Genomic DNA, 26,875 nt, shown 5'->3' with positions numbered 1-26,875 from the left:
CACTCCCCACTCTATGTCTCAAGTAGGAGACCTCTACCATATCCACCTGACATTTGCTGGGCTTAATGGTCAACCCTGCCCTCTGTAGTCTGCCCAGCACCTCCCTGACATGCTGAAGGTGCTCTTGTCAGGAATGGCTGTAGACAGCAATATCATCTAGGTAAGCAATGGCAAACTTTCCTGCTCCTGCTAGGATATGATCTACCAGCTTCTGGAAAGTCTCTGGGGCATTTTTCATCCTAAAGGACATCTTTCTGAACTCATACAAGCCAAAAGGAGTCACAAAGGCTGACCTCTCTCAAGCACTGGGAGTCAAGGGCACCTGCCAGTAACCCCTGGTAAGATCAGTGATGGTAAGATACTTAGCCCCACCCAGCTGCTCTAGGGCCTTATCTGTCCTAGGCATGGGGTAAGCATCTGACTCTGTGTGACTATTTAATTTCCTGTAGTCCACAAAGATCCTGGTGCTGCCATTCTTCTTTGGCACTAGCACAACTGAGGAGGCCCAGGGACTGTTGGAATCTTGAATTACCCCTAGTTCCAACATCTTCTGTATTTCCTCCCTCAGAGTCTGTTTGACTCTCTCAGGCACCATATAAGGGGCCTGCCTAATAGGCTTTTGGGGTCCTGTATCCAGCTGATGCTGCACCAGGTGGGTGCATTTGGGTTTCCCAATGAACATGTCCCCAAACTCCTGTAACACTGCTCAGATTTCTCGAACCTGGGTAGGAGATAGCAGCTGAGACATTGCTATCCCTTCCACTGAGGTGTCAGTCCCAGTCTCACTGAGGAGATAAGTCACCAGATCTCCCTCAGACTCCTCCTGCAATCCACTGCAAATACTCAGCACAAGGGCCTCCCTATCATGGTAAGTTTTCATCATGTTAACATGGTACAATTTGTGCCCCCTGCCTCCTGCCTAGCAGCTCTACCATGTAGTTAACATCACTTACCTTTCTTACCACCTTGTAGGGTTCCTGCCAAGCTGCTTGCAGCTTGTTGTGTCTGACAGGAATGACAACCTGCTGCCCTACAGCATAAACTCTAGCTCAAGCATTCCTGTTATACCATAACTTTTTCTGTTGTTGGGCTTCTGCCAGGTTCTCCTGGACCACGTCCATGAGTTCCCTGAGCCTTGTCCTGAGGTTTAGGACATATGCCACAACAGACTCCTTGTGGGATTCACACTCACCTTCTCACTCATCTCAAATTAAGTCTAAAGGCCCCCTCACCCCATGCCCATACAGCAACTCAAAGGCTGAAAAACCTGTCGATTCCTGGGGAACCTCTCTGTAAGCAAACAAGAGATGGGGCAAATATTTTTCCCACTCCCTCTTAAACTGGTCTGCAAATGCCCACGCATGGACTTGATTGTAGAGTTTAACCTCGCAACAAGACCATTAGTCTGGGGATGGTCTTCAGTATTCATCCCACAGTACTTCCACAGACAAGCCAGCAGGTCTGACATAAAATTGGCACCTCTGTCAGTCACTATTTCTTTTGGGAAACCTACCCTGCTGAAAATCTCTAACAAAGCATTTGCCACCTTTTCTGTCTCAATGGAGGACAAAGCCACTGTCTCAGGGTATCTTGTAGCATAATCCACTACCACTAGGATATACTTTTTCCCTGTGGAACTTGAGGTACTTAGAGGCCTCACAATATCCATAACTACCCTCTGAAATAGCTTTTCAATCACAGGCAAAGGCATCAAAGGAGCTCTCACTTTGTCTCCTTCCTTGCCTATCTTTTGGCACTGCTCACAGGTCCTGCAGTACCCTGTCACATCTCTGGAAATTCCAGGCTAATAGAAGTTCTTTATAATACGTCTCTTTGAATATTTTATGCCCATATGACCTGCAAAGGGAATATCATGGGCTATGGCTAGAAGTGCCAGACTGTAGGCTCTAGGCACTACCAACTGCTGTATACTCTCACCTTCCAGCCCTCCCTCAGGAGTCCACTCTCTATACAGTAACCCTTTGTCCCAGTATACAGATTCCCACTTCCCTTGAGAATTAGGTGCCTCACTAGCTACCTGCCTCAGGACTTGCAATGTAGGGTATGAGAGACTGTCTCCACAGGAAGTCTGGTATCCCCTGACAGCAGTGCCTCACTGTCAGCCTGGGTACTACTACTCCCCTCTACCTTTGCAGTCACCCTGTCCAAAGGAACATCAGTACCCACAAGCAGCTGTGGCTCACCTTCAGTCTCACTGCTACAGAGTAGTTGTGGTCTATCTGGGTCTCCCCCTGGCTACCAGACCTACATGCTTTTCTCCTAACCTGACTGCATGTAACTGCATAAGAACATGGTACTGCCTCATCCAAATCCTTCCCTATCAGGACATCTGCAGGATGGTAGTTTGGTGCCCTTGTTGTCTCAAGACAACCTACTATTGTCATTTTGTCTTTCCCATTTACTGTCTCTCTCACCTTTTGTTCCCCACCTTGCCTCATGGATATCTGTATGCCACATGGCCCCACTGATTGCATTCAAAACACTTAACCCTAGGTCCTGGGTGCATACCTGGACTAGTGGTTTCCCCTACTACTGGCAGATTTTGTTGGGGCAGTCTGGGCTGCCCACCATGGGTTCCTTTAGTCCCATGAGCAGTACTAGACAGCCCTTTCCTGTGCAGGGATGCCCTGCTTGCTAGGTATAGGTTCCCTTCTTCCCCAACTCATCTGAAGCAGCACATTGTCAGCTAACCAGATCCTCATGTCCTCAGGCAAAGTGCTAAGGGCTTGTTCCCTCACCAAAAGTCTGCCAGTCCTTCAAAAGTGGTGACCTGACATCCAATCCCCCTACCTATGAAAATAAGTGTTCAGTTCAGCAACATATTCACATACACTTTCTTCTGCCTTACATCTATGCTCACAAAACCTTTTCCCATAAGTTTCAGGTGTTAGCTTAAAACATTCTAACAGACAATTCTTAACAGCAGTATAATCAAATAAATTGTGATCTGAAAGTTTAGACAACACAGTTACAGCTTTACCATGAAGTAAAGGGGTCAGGAACCATACCAAGAGCCTTTGGTCAACATCATACTGTTTACATACCCCTCTCAAACATATGAATGAAACTATCAAAATTATCCCCCTCTGTAAACTGCGGAAGAAGTTTACTGACCTTTTGTGCTTCTGGGGTCTGGTTACTCCCTTCCCCATTACCTCCATGACTCTGGTGAAGAGTCAGCATCTCCTTTTCATGCTGCCTCTGCATTTCCTTCACCTCAGCTTCCAGGCATAGCAGTTTATCATTCTCTTCAGCCTGTATATGTCTCAGTCTCTCTGCTGCTTCTGTTTCCAAATTCTTGGCCTCCAACTCAAGTATCTTTAGTTCCAGATGGATTTTTAAGTCCTCTGCAGAAAGGTTGAGCTGTCCATTCTCTGAGTGTTGTACATCTCCACAGCCAGTCTGATCACCCTCCTGAATGCTGTTTTCTGATGCAGCTGTGACCAAAGCTGCAATCAGTCTGCTTTAGTCAGGTTTCCATGCACCAGTCCCTTAGCCTGGCACATCTCAGCCAACTGGCTCCTTGTCAGCTTGCCATACTCCCCTGATGACATGCTTGCCTGATCTTCTTGACTAACTAAGCTAACAAAAGAAATAAAACAATTGTGACCTAAACTCTGAATATTCACTGTGTGGCTGATTTAGAGTACAAAAACACCTAAAGTGATCACTGTACTCAAGCTACAGGAATTCACTATCCACACCACTACAAGCCAATTGCCAACCAATTAATATGTGATGTGGATATCCCACCACTGCCAACCAATTAATACGTGGTGTGGATATCCCACCACTGCCAACCAATTAACGTGTGGTGTGGGTATCCCACCATTGCCAACCAATTAATATGTGACGCCCGTGCACTGGCTCAGTAATCAAGGAGCCTCAGTCCTCACCACTAACACCAGTGAGAGGTGTCTACATTGGGAAGGATAACAAATACACACACAGTAAAGTACAATTTCCCTTAAGAGCACACAGAGATCACAGTCAGTATGGGGCTGGTTTCATCTTATCTCTCCAGATCTCCAATAAGATTTCCCACTGGCAGAGCTATAGGGTACAGATCTCAGCCTAATGGTCAAACTAAAACCTCCAGCACCCTCTCTGTCCAACCAGTGCTTTGTGCCCCTGCCCAAGTAGCTCACAGATACACACACGCGCACACACACACACACACACACACACACACACACACACACACACACACACACTTTAAGATATGAGTTATATACAAACAAACAGACACTCCTGGGGAAGGCTGGCACAGGTTCTCCAGCTATGCCCCTTCCTGCCAGTCTATAAAGTAGTATCAGCTGCTACCAACCACTAATCTCAGCTACTAAAAAGGCTCTTACCAAAGGGTGACCAATTTCACTGTGTAATATTACTGATATCCAAATAGTAAGTGTGACTGAGTGGCAGGACTGTTTGAGTGGCTTTGTACAGTATCACTATATACATGCAGTGTACTCTAGAGCTTAAATTATCTCTACATAAAACAGCCACAGTTGAAAGGTTTAAAAAATATCTGATAATTTTGTTTGTTTGTGTCTTTCGGCTTTTCCCAGTTAGTGGTCGCACAGCGGAACTCCGGTCCGCTAATGATTGGCAGCAGATTTTTATGTACTGTCTTGCCAGGCCTAATGCACAACCTTCAACGAAGGAACACCCATTCACACATGTCTGATAATAAATAATAAAAACACAAGACAATACTTCTTACTACACCGTGCTAGTCAAGAGTTCAGACTTCACAGGAAAATGCTTAAAATAATACTATAGAATAGTTCTGACATAAATATAAAAAACAGCTAGACTAAACTTACTATTTTCTATCTTTTCCTAAGAGCAATCACAGTTCTAAATAAATTTACATATAGAATAAAAGCAGAGTACTGGTGAGTTTTTGTCAGCTTTAGACAAAATCCAAAATGCCCACTCTCTCTCTCTGAGACAGTCTTTTAAATTGATAATACATCACTGCTGACTCATTTTAGATTACATTGTTCTTCTCTAGTTCCCAGGCTAACAAAAACTCAGAGTTTAACATAGCTTTGATCTTGCACCTGGTCAGGAAACCACAGCAATTAAAGGCATTATATATGTAAAATCTAACAATTAACTCTGGTCTCAAAACAATAGAAAGAATCTGCTGGTCCAGACATCATGGCTCCGAGTTTGGGATCAAACAGTCATACAATGGTTGACTTATCAGCTTTCTTCCAGCAGAGTGCACTGTTGTTACATTTTTGACATTCAACATTTAACACAATTTTCTTACATTTAAGAGAACAAGCCTGTGGCTTATATTAATATTTACAAATGACAGAATTATTTACAAAATTCTATCTATCTAGGCTGGCAACCTTCACAATTCTAAAGATGAGCAATTAAATTTTTCATGAATACAAGCGAGCCTGTATAAGTTCTTAGGCTGTCAGGTAATAAACTTAATTCACCCATATTCATTTGCCTCATATCCATTGGAATGACACTGAAATCCCTTGACAAGGATTCTCCTTTGTTATAGCTGTACCGCCCATCCTTCCATACTTTGTTATGGATGGCGCTGTCAGCTAAAATAAAAGATCAAAGGCAAAATGAATGAAACTGGTTTGCTGTGGAAATAGACCCCAAATCCCTATTTAGGAGGTTATTCTACTGTATTCCTTACTTAACATAATCAAATTCAAGGTCACTTCTCCTTAGGGGAAAGGGAAAAACTACTTTAATGCTATAAAGATGCCTCATCTTCTTTTAGACAACAATGTAGTTCAAAAACTGAAAACCAGGACCAACCGATAAGTAGTATAAATCAGCAAATACCAACAAGAACCACCAAAAATAGTGTAGTGAGGCCAAAATTCTGGATTTAGTGTAAATAATCCTTTTATTCTGCCACTTTCCTCTACCAAGACTTCTTCAGAAACAATTTCCTACACAGAATTCAAAACCTTAAATGCATTCGACCCTCCAATAACAACTTGGAAACAATTATTTCATTAACATCAGTTCAAAAACAAGGCACAATGAAAATATTTAAAAAAGACAGACTAAAAATTATAGATACATTGTTTGACCACACTTAAAATCTATTGCAAAAAATTGTTAATCTTAAGCCTCTTTTCTTTTAAAAAGCATTTAATATTAATCATCCCATTTAAACCAGGAGGATTATAGGATGATAGGAGGTTACTAGGCTACCTGCGGTGGTGGTGCTGCGGTAGCATTGTCGCCTCACAGTACAACGCTGTCCGGTTCGATTCTCAGCTAGAGCGTCTTCTGTGTGGAGACATGCGTGAATGGGCGTACCTTCGTTGAGGGTTGTGCGTCAGAGCTGGTAACTCGGCACGTAAAAATCAACTACCAATCATTAGCAGACCGGAGTTCCACTGTGGCGACCCCTAACCGGGAAAAGCCAAAAGACACAAGGAGGTTACTAGGCTAATGGCCCTGGGGCCCTTACAAGCCTAGCCAAGAGTTTATCCCCCAAAAATAAAACCTCAGTCAGCATATGTCATCCCTGTCAATGAGGGACAAATGTGGAACCCCTGGTACAAATTTGTGGGTTCCCATCCACTCATCATGGTTGCGCTTGAAGAAGGTCAAAGAGGTACTCTGTTTGACATGTATGGGAAGTCTATTCCAGAGACGAGGCAGCCTCTGGGAGACAAACTTGTCTCTCCAGCAGGTTGTGTTGATGTCGCATATTAGATTTAGGCCTATCAAGCAGGTAATTCATGAGGAATTAGATTATGCATATGGAGCATCTCTAGTAGGGCAGGGTTCAATACTGCCTTGTAGGCGAGACACAGATCACCTCTAAGCAATCTGTATGATACCAAGTAAAGTGATAGTGATTTGAGCCTGTGCACATAGGCAGGTGTTGGAGGCCATGGATTCTCTTTGTGAGGTATTTCTGTGGCCTTTCCAGTTGGTGCAGGTGTTTGGAGAGGTACATACCAAAGAGGGAGTTATACTCAATTATAGGTCTAATGAGGGGGAAGTACAGAGAGGTAATAACCTCTTTTTTTCTGGGTGCAATCCCTTTACTTATGAGACAAACCAAGTAAAAGATTTTCTGACTACTGCGGCCACATGATGGTCGAATGTGAGATTGTTGTCAACCTGAGTACCCGGATCTCTCACCAAGGGTTGTGTGTTTAGGGGGTTGATGTTGATGTGGTAATCAGTAGGGGCCGTATTTTTGCCAAATGGTATGATAATACATTTTTTTGCATTTAACTTAAGGCCATGGCTTTAGCACCAGTCATTTGTAGCTGTGAGACCCTCTTGCAGTATGTTAACATCATTTGGGGAGTTAATGACAGCACCCAACTTACAGTCATCCGCAAACCTGGTCAGCCACAGGACCTTTGTCTTTGCCTGGACTTTTGAGATGTAGATGACAAACAGTAGAGGTCCCAGGACAGATCCCTGGGAACACCACTAGTGACAGGTCTGCTATCAGAGGTGGTGGTGCCAATTTTGACCTTGTGAGTCCAATCTGTGAGTCAGCTGGCCACCCATCTGATGAGATAGGGATTAGCACCAAGTTGTGTTAGCTTTTTGATGATGCCCAAGTGAGGGATTGTGTCAAAGGCCTTGGCCAGGTTAAGGTAAGCTGTATGTACTAACTTTCCCTCATCCAGGGCTTTGGTGACAGTCTCAAAGAAGTCAATAGGCAAGATCTGCCCCTGACGAATCCGAATTAGGTGAGGTCAAGTGTTTGGCGATTCCCTATGTCCTTGTTTATGAGATCGATAACAATACACTCCATGGCTTTACAGATCAGACTTGTCAAGCCAATGGGGCAATAGTTTTCTGGGTCAGTAGTGGCACCACCTTTGTGCAAGGGGCTGACAACAGCAGTTCTCCACTCTGCTGGAATGAAGCCTGTAATTAGGCTGTGGTTGAATACAGTGCTCAATGGTGAAGCTAGTTCTTTGCTGAAGAAGTTGCAGAATACAGCCTGGGATATTATCAGATGCCATGGAAGCTGTGTTCTTTGCCTTGGATAGAGCCTTTAACACTTGATCTATGGAAATGTGAGGTGTGGGACAAGCATCAAGGATGTCGACTGGGCCTTTGGGGGGTGATAAGGGGGTGAAGTTTGCACTGAACCTATCCGCTAGCAGGTTGGCTAAGTTGGCAGGATCAGTATAAGTGGTACCATTAAGTACTAATTCGGAACAAACTTGGGCTTCGCCATGGAGGTTCCTAATGTTACTGAAGAAGGACTGGTTTCCCTTTGTTTTGGAGGCTAGTTTCAACTCATAATTGGTTTGGGAGTTTTTCACTACTGATTTAATTTGCTTGATGAGGCAGAGGAGAGAGATTTTCCAATTTGGAATTTGTTCCTTTTTACCCTTGGGCAATAGTTTCTTCCTTTTGTTATAAAGCCTGCTGATAGATGATGTCTACCAGACAGGTTTGTGTTTCCTTGAAGAGCAGGTTTTAGTTTTGTTGGGTATGGCTGAATCCATGCAGTTGTACAGCTGCTTGTATACTGCACTGGTGTACTGTTCAGCATAGTTGTCTGCATCCTCTAATGGGGGCAGTGGTGTGAAGCTGCTAATACCCTCCCTTAGGAGAGTGTAGTCAGATTTTGAGAAGTTTTTTTAGCCTGGTTACAGCTGGGGAGGGGTTGGGTGGAACAGAAACTTTGAATGAGACAGACTGATGATCTGATCTCACCAGGAAAGAACATACTATGGGAGTGGTGTAGCAGTCACCCATGTTAGTGAGAGTCAAGTCCAGTAATATTATCTCGCTTTGTGGGGAATAAAACCAGCTGGTCTAGTGTGTTAGAGTTGATGAAGTCAAGGAATCATTGGGTGAGTGCATTAGTGCAGGAATAGTTCACCCATTCTATGGTGGGGTAGTTGAATTCACCAAGGATCAGGGTGTTAGGGGTAGCTTGATGGAATCAAGTCGGTCCAGGTAGGAGTGGGTGTCCTGAGACATGCAGGGGGTCTATAGCTGGCTATAACTTCGATGGGTGTCTTGCCAACTGTCAGTTGCATCTGGAGTAATTCCAGTGAATCATGCTGGTAAACCAGTCTGGAGGTGTGCCTGTCTTTAATGAAGATAGAGACTCCGCCATCCTTAGTCTTTCCAACCTCATTTTTGGGGTCAGAAAGTATGAAATGTGGTATAGCCTGGAAAGGCAGGAGTGTTCTCTGCAGCCCTGAACCAAGTTTCCATGACTGCACAGACATTGGCATCTTCCAGCCTGAGGAGACCCTCCAGTGAGTGCATTTTCAGATTAAGGCTCCTAGCATTGTGCAGCATGACCTTTAATTTGCTTTTTGACAGATTTCTCATGTTTGGAAGATTTCTCTTTGTGACATAACCTAAAAAAGGCACAATGGGGGAGGCAAGATCCTTGGCCAAGATGCGGAACCCCAGGGTGACAGGTGGAGGCCATCTCTGGCAAAGCACTGAGGTCTGTCAACCATGTCATCCCAAGCAGACAGATAATGTTTCCCCTTGGAAAGACACCAGAAACTAAGCCAATTGTTGAAGTCAACCATTTTTTGTTGGTCAGCACTAAATTTAATTTGCCACTCATCCTCCCTTGTCTCTACTTTACTTCTGTAATTCCCTCATCTAAGACTGGTTCCACCTTAAGAGAGGAAGAAAAAGGGGTCACAGCCCTGATAACTGGCTCCGAATGCCCAAACATTTCAAATACTACTGCTACTCGTGATGTCAGCGGTGATGCTGGGGTTAGTTTGGTCTCTGGAACAAGAGAGTCAGTGGTATTTAACAAAAATGCTACTGAAGATGTTATTGAATTACCTTTGTACTCACCTGGTTACAGTTTTTGTTCTTCGAACAATGGCAGTATGGATGTTGGGTCAAAAAACTCCTGTCAAGGAAGGTTGAACAGTCAGTCGCAGAACTGTAGAGGAAAGAATTGTGGCCAAGTAATGTAACAGGAGTGAGTGATAGTATCAAGATATTCAATTTGTCAGCTACTGCTCCTCTAGGCGTCAAATATAGATTGTTCATATTTGCATTAATAATTCCAAAACCATGTTACTTACAAGGTACCAGGATATTTTGTCTTGAGCCATATGTGATGGCAAACACAACTCTATTGATATTTGACCTCTTTCAATGAGAGGTTTCTAGAACTTTAAGGTGATAACTTAGTTTTTAAAGGCTTAAGCCACGCCCACTAGGGGTTAAAGGTGCACACTCAAAAGAGCTGCTCCGGAGTGAATGAGTTCGTATCACATTTTTGAGTGCTACAGTTGGGTTTAAATTTTGTTCCAACTGCAGGGCAAATACTACCAGGACTCTGTTAGAATTAAAGTATTTTACAAGGAAAGTTAAGTTATATACTGAAAGATTTTAGCACATTAAAATTTTTAAATAAGCCTTCAGATTTTAATCCTGTTTTAAACAATAATATTAAAGTCTTTGAGCAAGCATGCAAGACTCAAATTAGAGACATTTTAAGCAAGAAGAACAAAACATTATTTTTTCAATTTGAGTAAAGAGGAGAGAGAAGCACTGAATGAATTAACCAGGAATGAAAATTTAAGGTTCATAAAAGCCACTAAAGTTTAGGGGCTTGTACCCATGAATGTAAATACTTACTATTCCTGCAATTGAAAATGTGTTATGCAATCTTAATGAATATGGAGAAGTTTCTTTAAATGACATACACAAAAGTTATAAATTTATTTATTCATGTTTATATGAGTTTTTGATGGATGATATCGACTTTAAATTATATGAATTTTTAAAAGTGGAGGATTCTAACGTGGGGCTCCTATTTGGGACCCCAAAAATTCATAAACATCTAAGACAACCACCCTTTAGACCTATAGTCTCGGCACCAAACAGTATTACTGAAGGAATTTACCTCTTTTAAGATAAATTTTAAATCCATTAGTTCAGAAATTACCCTCCCATATAAAAGATTCATAGGATTTTTTGGGCAAAATATATTATTTAAGTTGTAGTTATGAATATAAGGAACAATGTGTTTTCACGGTTACTGTTGATATCAGTTCCTTATTCACTAGCATCCCTCAGGACACTGGTGTAGAATGGATAAGATTATTTTTGAATAAATTCAATGACATGTCTAATGAAAATTTTTATTTTATTTGTCATTGCTAGAAATATTATTAGAGAATAAATATTTGCTTTTCAATAAAAGGTATTATAGGCAGTGCAAAGGGGTAGCAATGGGGTCTGCTGTGGTCCCTGCTTTTGCAAACCTAGTTTTACGATGGTGGAAATTTTATGTCCTAACCAGAGTCTCATTCTACAATAAGATCATATATTATAAATGATTTGTAGATTATTTGTTTTTTTATTATTAATGGCACCTATAATGAATATATAACTGTTGTTGAACAATTCAATACTAATTCTGAATTGTTAAGTTTTAATCTGGGCGAAATTGGGCTCAAAATTAACTTTCTTGGATGTTAATATTAAATGGGATAGGGAAAGAAAAAAGTTTGATAGTTGTATTATTTACATAGTAGAAGCAACCATCTGTATTTTATGAAAAAATATATTCCAAGGGGATAGCTTATTAGAGCATCCAAGATGACAACTGACAACAAAGGATATAAAGATGAAGTTGAATTCATTTTTTTCTTTATTCACACAGAGATGCTATAAAAAGGATTTTCTAATTAAGGTTGCTGATGAAGTTGGCTTAAAAAGGAAACTTTTTTTCAAGCCTATTTTGCTTAAAGGAGCCAGTGTAAAACATGAGACAGTGTTTGATGAAAATAGGCTTTCCTTTTCTGAGAGGCCAGTGTGTTGTTTTTTAGATATGGCAGTGAATGCTCATGCTATTAGAAAGGTTATTACTACAAACTGGAAGATACTTGAGGGTAATGCAGAATTATTTAAGGTAGTAGAAAGTCAGACTGTTTTTGTTTATAAAAAGACCAACAGCTTAAAAACTATATTACAAAAAGATAATACTTATGCTCCTTTACCTTATACTGACAAAAATAAAGGACCTTATAAATGTGGAACATGTGCAGCTTGTAGGTTTATTTATGAAGGGCCTTATATTGTACTGGAGCATACTGATTATACTGTCACAGTCCCTGGGAAAGTTTAACTGTAAATCCAAGATCATAGTTTATATAAGTTCATGTTCAGGTTGTTATGCCTTTTACATAGGGATGACTACCAAAATTTCGGAAAAGAGAATAAATGAACATTTGTATGCTGTAAAAAACAAAGATGAGAGGAATGCTGGATTTAAGCCTTCAACAAGTTGTAATAGATACAAAATGTTATTTTACATTTTAGAACAAGTCTCATTTGATCTAAGGAGAGGGGATTACAGAAATAAAGTAGAGACAAGGGAGGCTGAATGCAAATTAAATTTACTGCTGATAAACCTCTAGTTTAAATAAGACAAGACTATCAATATTAAAAGAAAAGAGGTTGAAGGTTAACAAATACTTTTCTGCAATAGTTTTTAAGTGTGGCGAAACAGTGCATCTGTAACATATACTTTTTGTCTATTTAAATGTTTTCATGGTGCCTAGTTTTTGAACTGATGTTAATTAAATAATTGTTTCTAAGTTGTTATTGAAGGTTAGAATGTATTTAAGGTTTTGAATTCTATGTAGGAAATTGTTTCTGAAGAAGTCTTGGTAGACAAAAGCAGCAGAATAAAAGGATTATTTACACTAAATCCAGTATTTTGTCTTCACTACACTATTTTTGATGGTTCTTTTTAGCAATGTAGTTCAGCCATTTTGTGTACAGTCAAGTAACCTATTCCCTTTATCAGGTCATGCCACTCAGTTATCACTAGTTAGCTTACATGCATTCCACTGTTGTAAGTCTGTAATGTTTACAGAATAATTCAGCATTTAAAGTGTGAAATATAATAACATGCATCCAATTATATCCTTGCATGTGTGTGATATCATGAAGCAAAATGAAACACAATACTGAGTAAAATAATATGAATAAAGTTTTTATGTAAACTTGTAAGAAAGTATATTTTGAAATTTTTTTTTTTTTAGGAAATGGTGTCAGTCAAAAAAGAGAAACAATGCCTTGGCTAATGCTCCTATAACATTCAAGAAAAAGGTACTCAACATACATACTTCCTAAGTTTTAAATGGTGAAACAATATGTACACATGATAGATTAAAAATGATGTAAACTGTGTGTTTTCTTATTTGAACATTAAGTACAACACAGTGTGAGACAGGCATTGCATTGCTAATTTTTATGCATTTATGAACGCTTTTCTTTAGGCACAATGTAGTCTATATATCAAACTGTTAAGCCCTTAGTGTAACGAACCCCCATTTCTTCAGAATACATTTTTCTATCTTTATACATTTATTAACTGAATGAGTTAACTGTTCCTTATTGATCCCTTTTTACCCATGACATCAGGCACAAAGCCAAAAGAACACATAACATATATGTGTGTTCATAATATACATTTTATTTTGTGCATGCATTACACACACGCACATGAGCACACACACACACACACACACACACACACACACACACACACACACACACACACAATATGTGTGTGTGTGTGTGTGTGTGTGTGTGTGTGTGTGTGTGTGTGTGTGTGTGTGTGTGTGCTCCTGTGTAAAATGATAACATGAATGGTCAACATACAAAACATGCATCACAACAAGTTGAACATTTATTATATCATACAAACAACACAGAAACACAAAGTACATTGAAAAATGAAACTAATTTCCTTTTCTGATGCACTATCCATAACCCAAACATATTCAGATCAAATTTGTCTGAATAGTGGTAGTGTTATAGGACTTTTTTAAACTTTAGATGCAAGTTAAGGTTAGGCACAGGGGAAGGCTTAGGGTTAGCACATATTATTAAGGCAGGCAGGGGGGCTTCAACAACATATCAATGTCTCTTTCTGTCTACATATATATATATATATATATATATATGTGTGTGTGTGTGTGTGTGTGTGTGTGTGTATGTGTATATATGGATCTATGATGATCCATCTAAATTACATTTCATCGAAACATAAACCGTCAAACCCACTTTCTCAAAAGTGCACTTTGTCGAAAATGCACTTTCGCAAAACACAAAAAAAGAAGAAAAAAAAGAAAACACTAAATCACATTTATGCAGGGGGGCAAGCCCCCTCACAACCTCCACTTAAATATACTAACTTTGAGATCACACTACCGTGGAGAAAAGGATATATTCCCTTATCCCCACTGTAAAGCAATTTGGCGAATCAGCTTTCACGAAAGTGCACTTTTGATGTAGTGCACTTTCTCAGAAGTGGGCTCGGCCTTCTGTTTGTCAATGAAATGTACTTTTGACAAAGAAGGAGACCCACACACACACACACACACACACACACACACACATATATATATATATATATATATATATATGGTTACTATCAGCAACCACTTTCATCTTGTGCTGATTTTGTGAGAAATTGTATTGGTGGTGAGGTTAGTTGAATTATGTAGTCAGATTTAAGGGAGTCAGCTGTAGAATAATTCAAGACTTTTTTTTTACTTTTTCACAGTTCTGCAACCATGGAGTTAGTTCATTTAAGTTCAAGGGTATGGGGACAAAGCCCCCTTATCCTGCGATGGGGCTGTGAAGCACCCACATGAAAGCAATTTATATGAAGCTTTTTGGTGATCACAAATATGATGCTTTGATTACATTTGCAATCATTTTGTTTAGATAATTTTTTTCATTTTAATAATTATAATCAATGAGATGGTTCAATGTGTTTTCCTTCAAAAAGTCTCATCAGTGATAATTATATATTCATGTAACAGGAATAAATTATATTACAATTACTGCGTAGTAACACTGGTGGTAGAGAATGTGCATATGTCAAATGTATACTGCAGTAAACAATGTGGGAATATTCTCGGTCAATTAGTTATAAAACAAGCCCCCAGATTTACTAATCTTCTGTGCAGGAATCGTCTAGTCCTACATGGAAGCGGCCGCTTAGAAGCAGGATGGCAGCCCACCATGCATAGTAATGAAGGTGCACTGCCTGAGCTGCCAGGCTTACACGGAGCATGTACAAGTGCAGGTGGTGTGTCTGAGAGCAGAGCTCTCAGAATAAACACGCCCCTGCAATGTTGAACAGCAGAAAGTGGAAACAGATGAGTGAGACTGCTCATAGGTATCCACATATCCCCACCAACAGACCCCCATGTGTACAACAGGACATAAAAATCAAAAGAAGAAACCCCTGCATTGTTGTCTAAAACTCCAAGTACAGCTAACCGTAGCTGCAGGGGTGTGACCATTGCTTAGCGATGGTTAAAGCAGCCTAAAAGGCTGAAGAGGATAACAAGGACAGCATATACAAATGAAGCATTTCAGCAATAGTGTAGTGGGCAAAGTGTTCGCCTAATGAGCAGGCATTCCCAGTTTGAGTCCCAGTGCAGCACAGTTTATTTTACATGGCAAAGCATGGTATATGCAATATATGTATTGCAAAACCCACTAAATAACAATACATTTTTATGAACTGGAGTACTGCAGGAAATGCACATGTAAAGAGTCAGTATCATAATGAATAAGACAGCAGTAAGCAGGTGTAAGCACAGATAAGCAGTAGTAGGCTTATGTAAGCACTAGTAAGCGTGTGCAAGTGCGTTTGTGCGGGGGTAAGCACTGCCAACACAGATTAAGCAAAGGAGAAGCTAACTGGGTGTAGAAAACTGTGACTGGAAGTTAGCAGTGCTTACCTCCACGCAAACCCACTTACAGATGCTATAAAGTGCCTTAATCACACTGTATCTAATGGCCAGTGTTTTGCCCAGCAACAAAACAAACAGCATCTGTAAGGCTTTAACCCAGGACCATGCACACCATACACAAAATGATTTACAACTAAGCCATGCCAGATATGCATAAATCATATGTTCTCAGAAACATAACTCCAGCCCAGTCCTGCAACAGTACAGAGAATGTATACCTACATACATGTGTGTGCAAATATATTACTATCTAAATGGATACAAAATATCTATAGATGTAGTCATATATATATATATATATATATAGATAGATAGATAGATAGATAGATAGATAAATATCCAGGAATATATACATATATAAACAAATATATGAACATACATACATGCAAATGCCGACACCTACACATATATATGTCAACATCTATATGTCCACATATACACAGCAATTTACATATATGTACACAGCCATATATGTCTCCGTAGGTATATACGGACATAGTTAGAAATATGTAAGCAAATATATATACCCACAGAGGTATATATGGCCAGACATCTGTAGATAGCAATGGTAGATTAACAAAAACATATATGCCCACATGCACCATTAATGGGCTTGAGAGGCCCCAAACAATATACGTCCTGTATAAATTGGCATACCTCCCACCTAGTCAAACATGTCCACCCTGCAATACACTACCAAGCTCATTGTATAGTATGTGGTTCATTTAAAGAGGGATTTGAATTAGCCTTCTGTGATGTTTCACATGTTGACATCACATTCCTCTCTCCCCCACCCACTAGGTGGGCCAAGCTGTACAGACTCATCCAACTCAGGCCATCCTCGACCCATACATTCATTACCCACAGTTCCGCTTCCCCTCACCCCGCTGCACACATGCAGCCACCATCCCTACCCTGGTTACCGGCCCGTAGTGACCGCACCACCACACATTGCCCTCCCTCCACCCCACCCCCCCTCGGGACCCATCCCATATGTTGTCCTGACCCAAGTATCCTAGGTCTGGGATTCGCCGTAGTCTATGCACATAGCCATGGGTACCTTTGTAACTCTGGGTGTAGATGACCGTTCAATACCCAATGTTTGTGTTATTCCGCATGAGAAGAATGTTTCCCTGGTACTAACAATAGATTTCACATGTGACTCTGTGTACACTAGCAGATTTAGTTGTAGGTATCGCAAAGAATACGTGGCATACAAGGTTGACAGGTATGCACACGAAACACAGTATCCAGCAATACCAGTCTACATTACAGGATAGGTAGCTATATATGTAGAGGCATGTGTGCGTGTGTGTGTGTGTGTGTGTGTGTGTGTGTGTGTGTGTGTGTGTGTGTGTGTATATACTCATAACTAAATAGTTATATACCTCTCCCTCTCTGTAGTACAAATGTACACATACATAGACAGACATAAATATAAATACCCACATATAGATATATACATATGCAGTCACCCATACATCCACATCGTTAGATATATATATACAGCAATATATATATATATATATATATATATATATATATATATATATATATATATATATATATATGTGTGTGTGTGTGCGTGTGTGTGTGTGTGATACACAGATATATAGCTATGATATGATACAGCACTTAAGAATGACATATGTTCACAGGCCGTGCCAATGGGGTTGAGGGGCCCAATCAAGAAACGTGTAACATGTAGCATTACACCCCCCAGCCAGACAGGGCAAACATACGAACAAACACACAAACAATGTAAACAACCCACTGCTCCCCGAACCACAGACAGAATACAACCAGAGGGGGGGGCACTGTGTACCCACTAAGTCCAATCTTGAAACAGAGACAGGAGCATTTCTTGTGGGACACCCCAAAAATGTGATCGTGTGAATGGAGGTCCATCCGTGCAATGAATTTTTAAGGTGGAGCTTGTATGTACCTGGACTACAAGGGTGGGAAAGCCTGATGGCCCATGGGTCGAGACAACGTACGAGATGGGTCCCGAGAAGTGGAGATTGGACAGTGTGTAGTGGTGTGTTTTGACTCAACCTGCACCCAGAGTAAGGATGAGTGCTGTAGAGAAGGCACGGGGGATGAACTATGGGTATGATATTATGGGCCGAGGCATGCAGGTGTTGGCTGGAGTGGTTCTGTTCGGACCGCCCCAGGGATGTAAGAAATAGTGTGCATTGGGCAGATCTTCTGCCTAACGAGCATACACTCCCGGTATGAGTCCCACCACAGCACAGTCTATTTTACAAGGCAAAGTACGGTATAACCAGATGTGTTGTTGCAAATCCCACTAAATAACACCAAAGAATGCATGGTTGCAACACCCCACTGTAGGCATGTAAGCCAAACTAATTGGCATCACAAGGTATTATTGTTGTCCTCACCCCCACCCAGGGGTGTGAGTGTCCAAACCTACCTGCAAATGCTGTGTATATACACAGCTGTTGCTGTAGAAGTAATGGCCAACTGTGGACCTTCCCATCAGCCTTCCTGCACATCCCTGGATATATCCCCTACAACCTGTCCCTCTGTGTGCCCCATTAACACCACACACCTATCAACCCCTGTTTCATTACTATTAATGTTCACAGTCACAAGTAGGTGACACCCTCTTCAACAACTATATTGGCAGAATCTGGAACCCCCTACCCACGTGTATTACCGCAGCTGTCCCACACGACACATGTAAATAACACATGAAGGAACACCCCAAGCACACTTGGATCAGCACATGCTCACCACCTGGTGAACTCCCCCCCAACTTACACTCTATACCCCTACCAACTAGTGAAACTGACACCTCCTGTCCTGCCTCGCATACAAATCCCAACATCCAGCAAACCTTCCCTATTGCTCCCCTACCAATCATTCCAATGGCCTACTATACAGTGATAATGTCCCGCCCTCTACCTACCTACCTACTCCTTCACCATTCTCTTCTACTCTACCACACAGGTACGGCATAACTACATCTAACCCTAATACCTGAGTGTAACCTATCCAGAACTGTTAAACTGGAATCTACCTTCACCTTAAACTGACCTTTGTCAACAGTCATACCTGACATGTAAACCTGACCTAAGCATGTATAATACCGACATGTTAATGTAAGCTAAGCATGAAGAATGTGGTACGTAGCTATGTTAAGTATGTTGTAAAAATAAAGACAATCGCTGCTATGAAGACGCTATAAATTACCAGCACAACATAAGCCAGAATTAGATAAACAAGTAAATAAATCTGCTGGTAATAGCCCCACGTAATAAGTTATGAAGTCAACGTATTGTTAGAAGCACAAGCAGTTTAGTTTTGCAGTTTAAGTTAGTTCAGCACTAAAAGTTCCAGTCTATTCAGACCATAGAATGCTTGTAGTTGTTCATTAAGTTACAAATCACTTAAAGGCATAAAAATCCACGTCTGTTCAGACCATCAATACCAAACTCCAATAGATAAATCCCTTGATGCACAGTACTGCCAGTTGATGAAAGAAAACATTCAAATATATTAAAAATTCTGGTTTATTAGATCCATGGTAAGCGCTTTCGCAATAAGCTTTTTCAAACCTTTAACATCCTTTTGCATCACTTCCTTTAAATACTACTACATTAATTGAAGCTGCCAATAATTTACTTAATTAATTCATTAAATCATTAAAAGCAAATTACAATGCAGCCTTTACTTTTGCTCAAACGCTCTAGAATAAAATATGTAAAATACATAACTTAATGGCTGATACATCAACATTACTAACAATAAATTAAAACCATAAAATCATGTTTTATTATAAAACATATATAAAGAGAAGAATAAATGTACTTATATATATATGTGTATGCACTGGGGACCTAAATTATATTCTATGTCTTCTATTTTTAAGTATGGGTTTTAAGGGCACTCTGTCATTTAACCCTGGGGGGATGTGTGCACTCAATTTGATTATCCACTGAGTTTCCACTGACTCGGTTTGATTTCTAATGTCACCCCCCTACTGGACGGTTCTAATAGTTGTAAAACTGAAAATGTAAATGTATGTTTGGCACTAGTTTCCATTACATGTTTGGATAATGCATTTACTTCAGATTTAATACGTATTTGGTATATATGTTCACGAATACGTTGTTTTAACATGTGATTCGTTTTACCAACATAATATGAATTGCATAATGAACACATAGCCAAATATACTATGTGCTTGGTCTCACAATTTGCATTCACATTAATAATGAAACTGTCACCTGTCATTGGATGTACAAACATAGGTGTATCAAGTATATACTTGCAATAATTACATTTATTGCAAGGCCTAGAACAAATTCTCATGCTTAACTTCATGATTTCTCGGTGTTGAACAACAGAGCATTTTATATAGATTATTTTTGTTTTTATAGGCAAAATTAGGATATTCTCCAATAAATTTGGATACTTCAGGATCCAATTTTAATATTTCCCAGTATTTGATAACTATTTCTTTCACAGAATTTATATCCTGTGTATAATGAACCGAGAATCTAAGTATATCCTTTTCAACATCCTGTATATCATTGCTTTTTAACTTGTATTCATTAAAACCACCCTCAGAAAAGATGGGAATTGCTCTAGTGGATCTCATATCTCTAACTTTGTTGATTGTATCATCTATTTCACTTAACTTGTAGTTTTACGTGGGGCTATTACCAGCAGATTTATTTACTTGTTTATCTAATTCTGGCTTATGTTGTGCTGGTAATTTATAGCGTCTTCATAGCAGCGATTGTCTTTATTTTTACTATATATCATTTTACTTGGTACGCTGCTATTGACGCTTACTCCATGGCTAACGTAACCCAAAACGGAAATGAGGTAAACTTGGAGCTTCCGTATAATCCGATTGATAAGAAGAAGAAAAAAACTTCAATGGAAAGACTACAACACTTTTTGGATTTAACTATGAATCCACTTGTAGACTGTGAGCTGATAACAACAACCGAACAAAATAGGTATAACGAAATAGACATTGAGAAACAATGCATCATTAAATGAAATTGAACTTGAATTGTTGAAACTTAAACGCTTGCAAATGCAACGTTACCATTTTGAAGTTTGTATAACTAAACGTATTATACCGAGGGGGTTACGAGTACTCAAAATGCCAACGACTGGGAATTTATACCCAGAGTTATTAAGACGATGGCAAATATTGAATATAGATGTTAGTATCAATTATATGAAGTTAATGAATGAGTATTTTTTACCTGATGAACAGAAGCTATGTGATTCTATTAGACAGAAGCAAAATGCATTGTTTAATGAATTTGGTGAAGTCTTAGTGGAACCTAAGTTAGATCGCATTATGGATAATGTCTCATTATATGAAAAAAGATTATGTGAACAAAAGAAACATAAGCTAGCAAGAGACATATACGATTTTTCTAATAATCAAGTTTTTACATGGCCCAGATTTACGGGCAATAATGCTACTAGTACTAGAGAAAGAGCTTTAATTACAACTAATGAAAATGGCTTTACACCTGTTAATACTACAAGCCATACTATAGATGGTATGAGTAGCCAATGTCAACCAATAGATATCAGAGAACACCATAATCAACAAAATGTGAATATTGTCCCAACAGAAGTGGAGACTGTAGACAATTCTAATAATTTAAATGGGTTGACTAGTAACACTACATCTAATGTAATTATAGAACAACAGCAGGTAGTACGTAGTAAGGTGCGTACAACAACTAAAGAAAATATAGCTCATGAACTGCCACACCCTTTCCCTATAGTGGAAGATCATTACAAAGGGAGAGAACGATCTATGAGCAGGGGCAGACAAAAGAGAAAGGCACCTACCAATGAATTAAGGGAACCCACACTCAAGAAAATGTGGGAGAGACTAACTTAGTACACAACCTGTCACATAGACCGCTGAACAAATACGACCTAGAAGTACTTAATAAAGGTTTATCCTTTATTCCTTCTAGAATGAATTCTATTACAGATTCTATTATAGATCTAAAAATGTTTACTAGAAACTTACAGCTCAAAGTAATGTTTGCTAATACAGAGCATACTAACCACATTCAAGGTGTTAAAAAACCAAGTTTATTCATACCAAATTTACATCCAACTATAGAAGTGTTTAATAAAGCAGTCGAGAAGGAATTGTATAAATCATTTAGAAAACCAATTAATAGAAGGAGAAACCTAACAGTTAGACAATATAAGGCATTAAATGAACTAGCAACTGATAATAACATATCTATTAGGCCAGCTGATAAAGGAGGCCCCATTGTGGTCTTCGATAGAATAGATTATGAAAATTACATGGAGGAAATGCTCAGCGATTGTAGCTTTTATAAAGTTATAACAGAACAGGAATTACTGAGGGTAGTTAATGCAGTTTATACTAGCCTAGAAACATGTATAAGTTAGGAATTATGCAGTATGACCTATACAATTATCTCTTGATAGAAGAACCTATTATTCCCATTATAAAGGGAATACCAAAAATACACAAAGACCCAAAAAGACCACCACTCAGACCCATTGTTTCGGGTCGTGGTTGGGTCACTGAAAACATTTCCTTTTATGTGGAAAAAATGTTAAAACCTTATGTAGCTAATCATAGAACTATTTTAAAAGACTCTAGGATGTTTTTGTTAGATTTTTATGAAGCCAGTAGAGCTTATTGTGACCAAGATAATATACTTATGGTAACAATGGATGTTAAGTCTTTGTTTACTAATATTCCCAATGACAAAGGCTTAGAATTTTTACAAATATATTTGATGTCATTTTCTAATATGCTACCTACTAAAGCCGAATTCATTTGCACTCTATTAGAAATAGTCTTGGAAAATAATGTGTTTCTATTCAAGGACACAGTTTATATGCAACAGAATGGCGTAGCTATGGGCACTTCCTGTGCCAATAGCTACGCCAATCTCGTAATGGCAAGTTGGGAGGCAGAAAAATTATTCAAAATGGAAATTTTTAAAAAGCACGTAGTATTTTATAAGCGCTTTGTAGATGATCTTTTTTTCTTGTGGAAGGGAAATGCAGCTGAATTGGATAGATTTGAGAAGGAAATTAATGCTTTAACTCTCTATTTATCATTCACTATGATTTCTTCTGATAGGGAGATATCTTTTTTAGATATAAATATCTGGTGATTACCAGAAGGAGGGTATAACACCGGAGTGCACAGGAAGCCTTGTTATAAAAACAATTTGTTAAGCAGAGATAGCATGCACCCTCCACACATTTTTAGAAATGTTATGAAGGGACAGGGCATGCGTATATCTAGGTTAACACCAGATGAGGAACTATTTGAGCAAGGTTTAAGGGACATGAAAACTAAACTTGGAGTAAAAAACTACAAGTTAAGTGAAATAGATGATACAATCAACAAAGTTAGAGATATGAGATCCACTAGAGCAATTCCCATCTTTTCTGAGGGTGGTTTTAATGAATACAAGTTAAAAAGCAATGATATACAGGATGTTGAAAAGGATATACTTAGATTCTCGGTTCATTATACACAGGATATAAATTCTGTGAAAGAAATAGTTATCAAATACTGGGAAATATTAAAATTGGATCCTGAAGTATCCAAATTTATTGGAGAATATCCTAATTTTGCCTATAAAAACAAAATAATCTATATAAAATGCTCTGTTGTTCAACACCGAGAAATCATGAAGTTAAGCATGAGAATTTGGGTTCTAGGCCTTGCAATAAATGTAATTATTGCAAGTATATACTTGATACACCTATGTTTGTACATCCAATGACAGGTGACAGTTTCATTATTAATGTGAATGCAAATTGTGAGACCAACCACATAGTATATTTGGCTATGTGTTCATTATGCAATTCATATTATGTTGGTAAAACGAATCGCATGTTAAAACAACGTATTCGTGAACATATATACCAAATACGTATTAAATCTGAAGTAAATGCATTATCCAAACATGTAATGGAAACTAGTGCCGAACATACATTTACATTTTCAGTTTTACAAGTATTAGAACCGTCCAGTAGGGGGGTGACATTAGAAATCAAACCGAGTCAGTGGAAACTCAGTGGATAATCAAATTGAGTGCACACATCCCCCCAGGGTTAAATAACAGAGTGCCCTTAAAACCCATACTTAAAAATAGAAGACATAGAATATAATTTAGGTCCCCAGTGCATACACATATATATATAAGTACATTTATTCTTCTTTTTTATATATGTTTTATAATAAAACATGATTTTATGGTTTTAATTTATTGTTAGTAATGTTGATGTATCAGCCATTAAGTTATGTATTTTACATATTTTATTCTAGAGCGTTTGAGCAAAAGTAAAGGCTGCATTGTAATTTGCTTTTAATGATTTAATGAATTAATTAAGTAAATTATTGGCAGCTTCAATTAATGTAGTAGTATTTAAAGGAAGTGATGCAAAAGGATGTTAAAGGTTTGAAAAGCTTATTGCAAAGCTTACCATGGATCTAATAAACCAGAATTTTTAATATATTTGAATGTTTTCTTTCATCAACTGGCAGTACTGTGCATCAAGGGATTTATCTATTGGTGTTTGGTATTGATGGTCTGAACAGACGTGAATTTTTATGCCTTTAAGTGATTTGTAACTTAATGAACAACTACAAGCATTCTATGGTCTGAATAGACTGGAACTTTTAGTGCTGAACTAACTTAAACTGCAAAACTAAACTGCGTGTGCTTCTAACAATACGTTGACTTCATAACTTATTATGTGGGGCTATTACCAGCAGATTTATTTACTTGTTTATGTTAAGTATGTTACTCTCTATGAATGTGTACATCTCACTATTACTTGTAATGTGTAGCTGGGGTTTACTGTGGAGCTCCACTCCCCGGGCCACCACTGACAATGGAGAAGCATCCAGTCAGATTGTCCCAGTCAACAAATGTGAACTAAATACATGAAGTAGTGCGAGAGTATGCAGCAGCAAGTGGGGTTAAGCCTGTTTGGGCAGAGTAAGTAATGCCCACACTGGTTAAGCAATGTGGAGGCCAACTCAGTGTAAGACGCTGTAACCAGAGGTCAGCAATGCTGAGACTCATGTAAACCAGTGCATACCCGCCTACACTTCCTCTACAGTGCCTTAGGCACTCTGTAGCCAACAGCTCACATCATGCCCATTAACAAAATAATCTGCACTCCCAGGTTCCAACCCCCCCCGACCCTGCACACTACAGTCTAAGTTAGTTACCACTAAGACATGGCAGATACACATTCAACTGCTGTTATCACAACCATATCATCCAGCACAGTCATTCAGCAGTATAGGGATAGGGAATGTATGTAAGTATGTAGAGTAATACCAGCAAATGTGTACATTGCTCAGAGTATTTTGAGCAGTCTCTGTGCATCAATGAAAAATGCCTGTCCATTCATACTGTGAGAACAGTATTCTTGCATAATACCAAAGAGAATAATGAAAAACGGTGCACGCCATGGGGGCGTGTGGGCGTGCTTCATGCACAGAATGTCACACCTGGCGCATTGGTTCCGCGGACCCGGGAGATGAGGCTGGCCAGGTGTGTGAGCAAACTGCTGCTTCTCAACTCCCTGGCAGGATGCTACCAGTGGGAGAAACAGTGTAGACCAGCTATGTCTACTCTTGACACAACAACAGGTCCATCCCTGGCAGGACGAACCAAAAGTTGTGGGTCACATCGATGTCTCCACCAGTATTGGAGGAGGATCAAGGGAAGACTCATACGTACATGGAATAAATGGATGAAGAGCCTGCAGATGCTTGGGTCGTGACAGTATAATGGAGGAGTACCAACACGTGCAGTGAGGGAAATGTGTGAAGGTGTGGTATGGCTGGGCTAGCAACTGGAGAATGGATGGATGTTGTGTCCGTGGAGCTTGGAGCCCAGGGAAAGGGAACATGGGTAAGACATTGTGGTAGAAATATGCAAATGAAGCAGAACAGCAATAGTGTAGTGGGCAGAGCATCCACCTAACGAGCATGCATTCCCGGTTCGAATCCCAGTACAGCGCATTCTGTTTTCCATGTGATATCTGTATATGAGCATCGTTTTGCTGTATAACCTACTAAATAACATTTAAATGTGAACTGGAGTATTGCATTAAATGCACATGTGAAGTGTCAGTGTCATAATGAATAAGGCACTAGTAAGCAGGTGTAAGCACAAATAAGCAGTAATAAGCATAGATAAGCAGCAGAAAGCGTGTTTAAGTGGGTTTGTGTGGGAGTAAGCATTGCCTACACAGATTAAGGAAAGTAGAAGCTAACTGAGTGTAAGAAACCACACCCGGGGGTTAGCATGGCTTAGCTCCATGCAAACCTGCGCACACCCGCTTACAACTGCTCAAATTTCCCTTAATCAAGCTGTATCCAATGGCCAGTGTTCTGCCCAGCAACAAAATATACAGCTTCTGCAAGGCCCAAACCCAGGACCCTGCACACCATACACAAAGTGATTTACCAGTACGTCATGGCAGATGTACATAACCCTCTTGTTTTCACAAACATATCATCCAGCACAATCAGTCAACAGCACAGAAAATGTAATATCATACCACACAACCTCTTAATTAAAGAATTCCAAAGTGTGCCAAAATGTGGGTAGAAATAGGGATATCTGTCAAATACTGCTCTAATACATTTAAAATGTTGCTAGTTACACATTTATATGTACTAGAACACATCTTTTGAAGGAGTTGAAAAGTCTTAAACAAAAGTGTCGGCACGAGTGACTGGCTTCAATGCTAAGATCATCCATGTCAATTGCCAAGAGAATGAGGTACAGGCCAAACATATAGACAGCTATAGGTGTATATATATATATATATATATATATATATATATATATATATATATATATATATATATATATAAATATATATATATATATATATATATAAATATATATATGTAGGTGTATGCATGACTCACAAATAATCATATAACAGCAATTGTACATAGATAGATAAATACGTTCAGTGTGTATGTATATATATATATATATATATATATATATATATATATATATATATATATATATATCTATATC

General features: G+C 39.2%; 1 protein-coding gene across 1 annotated transcript in view; it reads left to right on the top strand.

Annotated features, from left to right (window-relative positions):
* LOC122808401 overlaps positions 1–20,299 on the top strand; it is a 265,183-nt gene extending 244,884 nt beyond the window's left edge. Inside the window, exons 4-5 of the mRNA XM_044079366.1 lie at positions 13,053–13,119; positions 20,192–20,299. Coding sequence (XP_043935301.1) covers positions 13,053–13,119; positions 20,192–20,299 — 175 coding nt within the window. The remainder of the gene's footprint in view (positions 1–13,052; positions 13,120–20,191) is intronic.
* The last annotated feature ends 6,576 nt before the right edge of the window (positions 20,300–26,875 follow it).

Source organism: Protopterus annectens, chromosome 8.part0 (assembly GCF_019279795.1).
Source record: "Protopterus annectens isolate FY-2018-M chromosome 8.part0, PAN1.0, whole genome shotgun sequence".
Taxonomy (NCBI): Eukaryota; Metazoa; Chordata; order Ceratodontiformes; family Protopteridae; genus Protopterus; species Protopterus annectens.
Note: the sequence above shows the minus strand (reverse complement) of the source record. Positions and strands in the feature narration are given on the sequence as shown.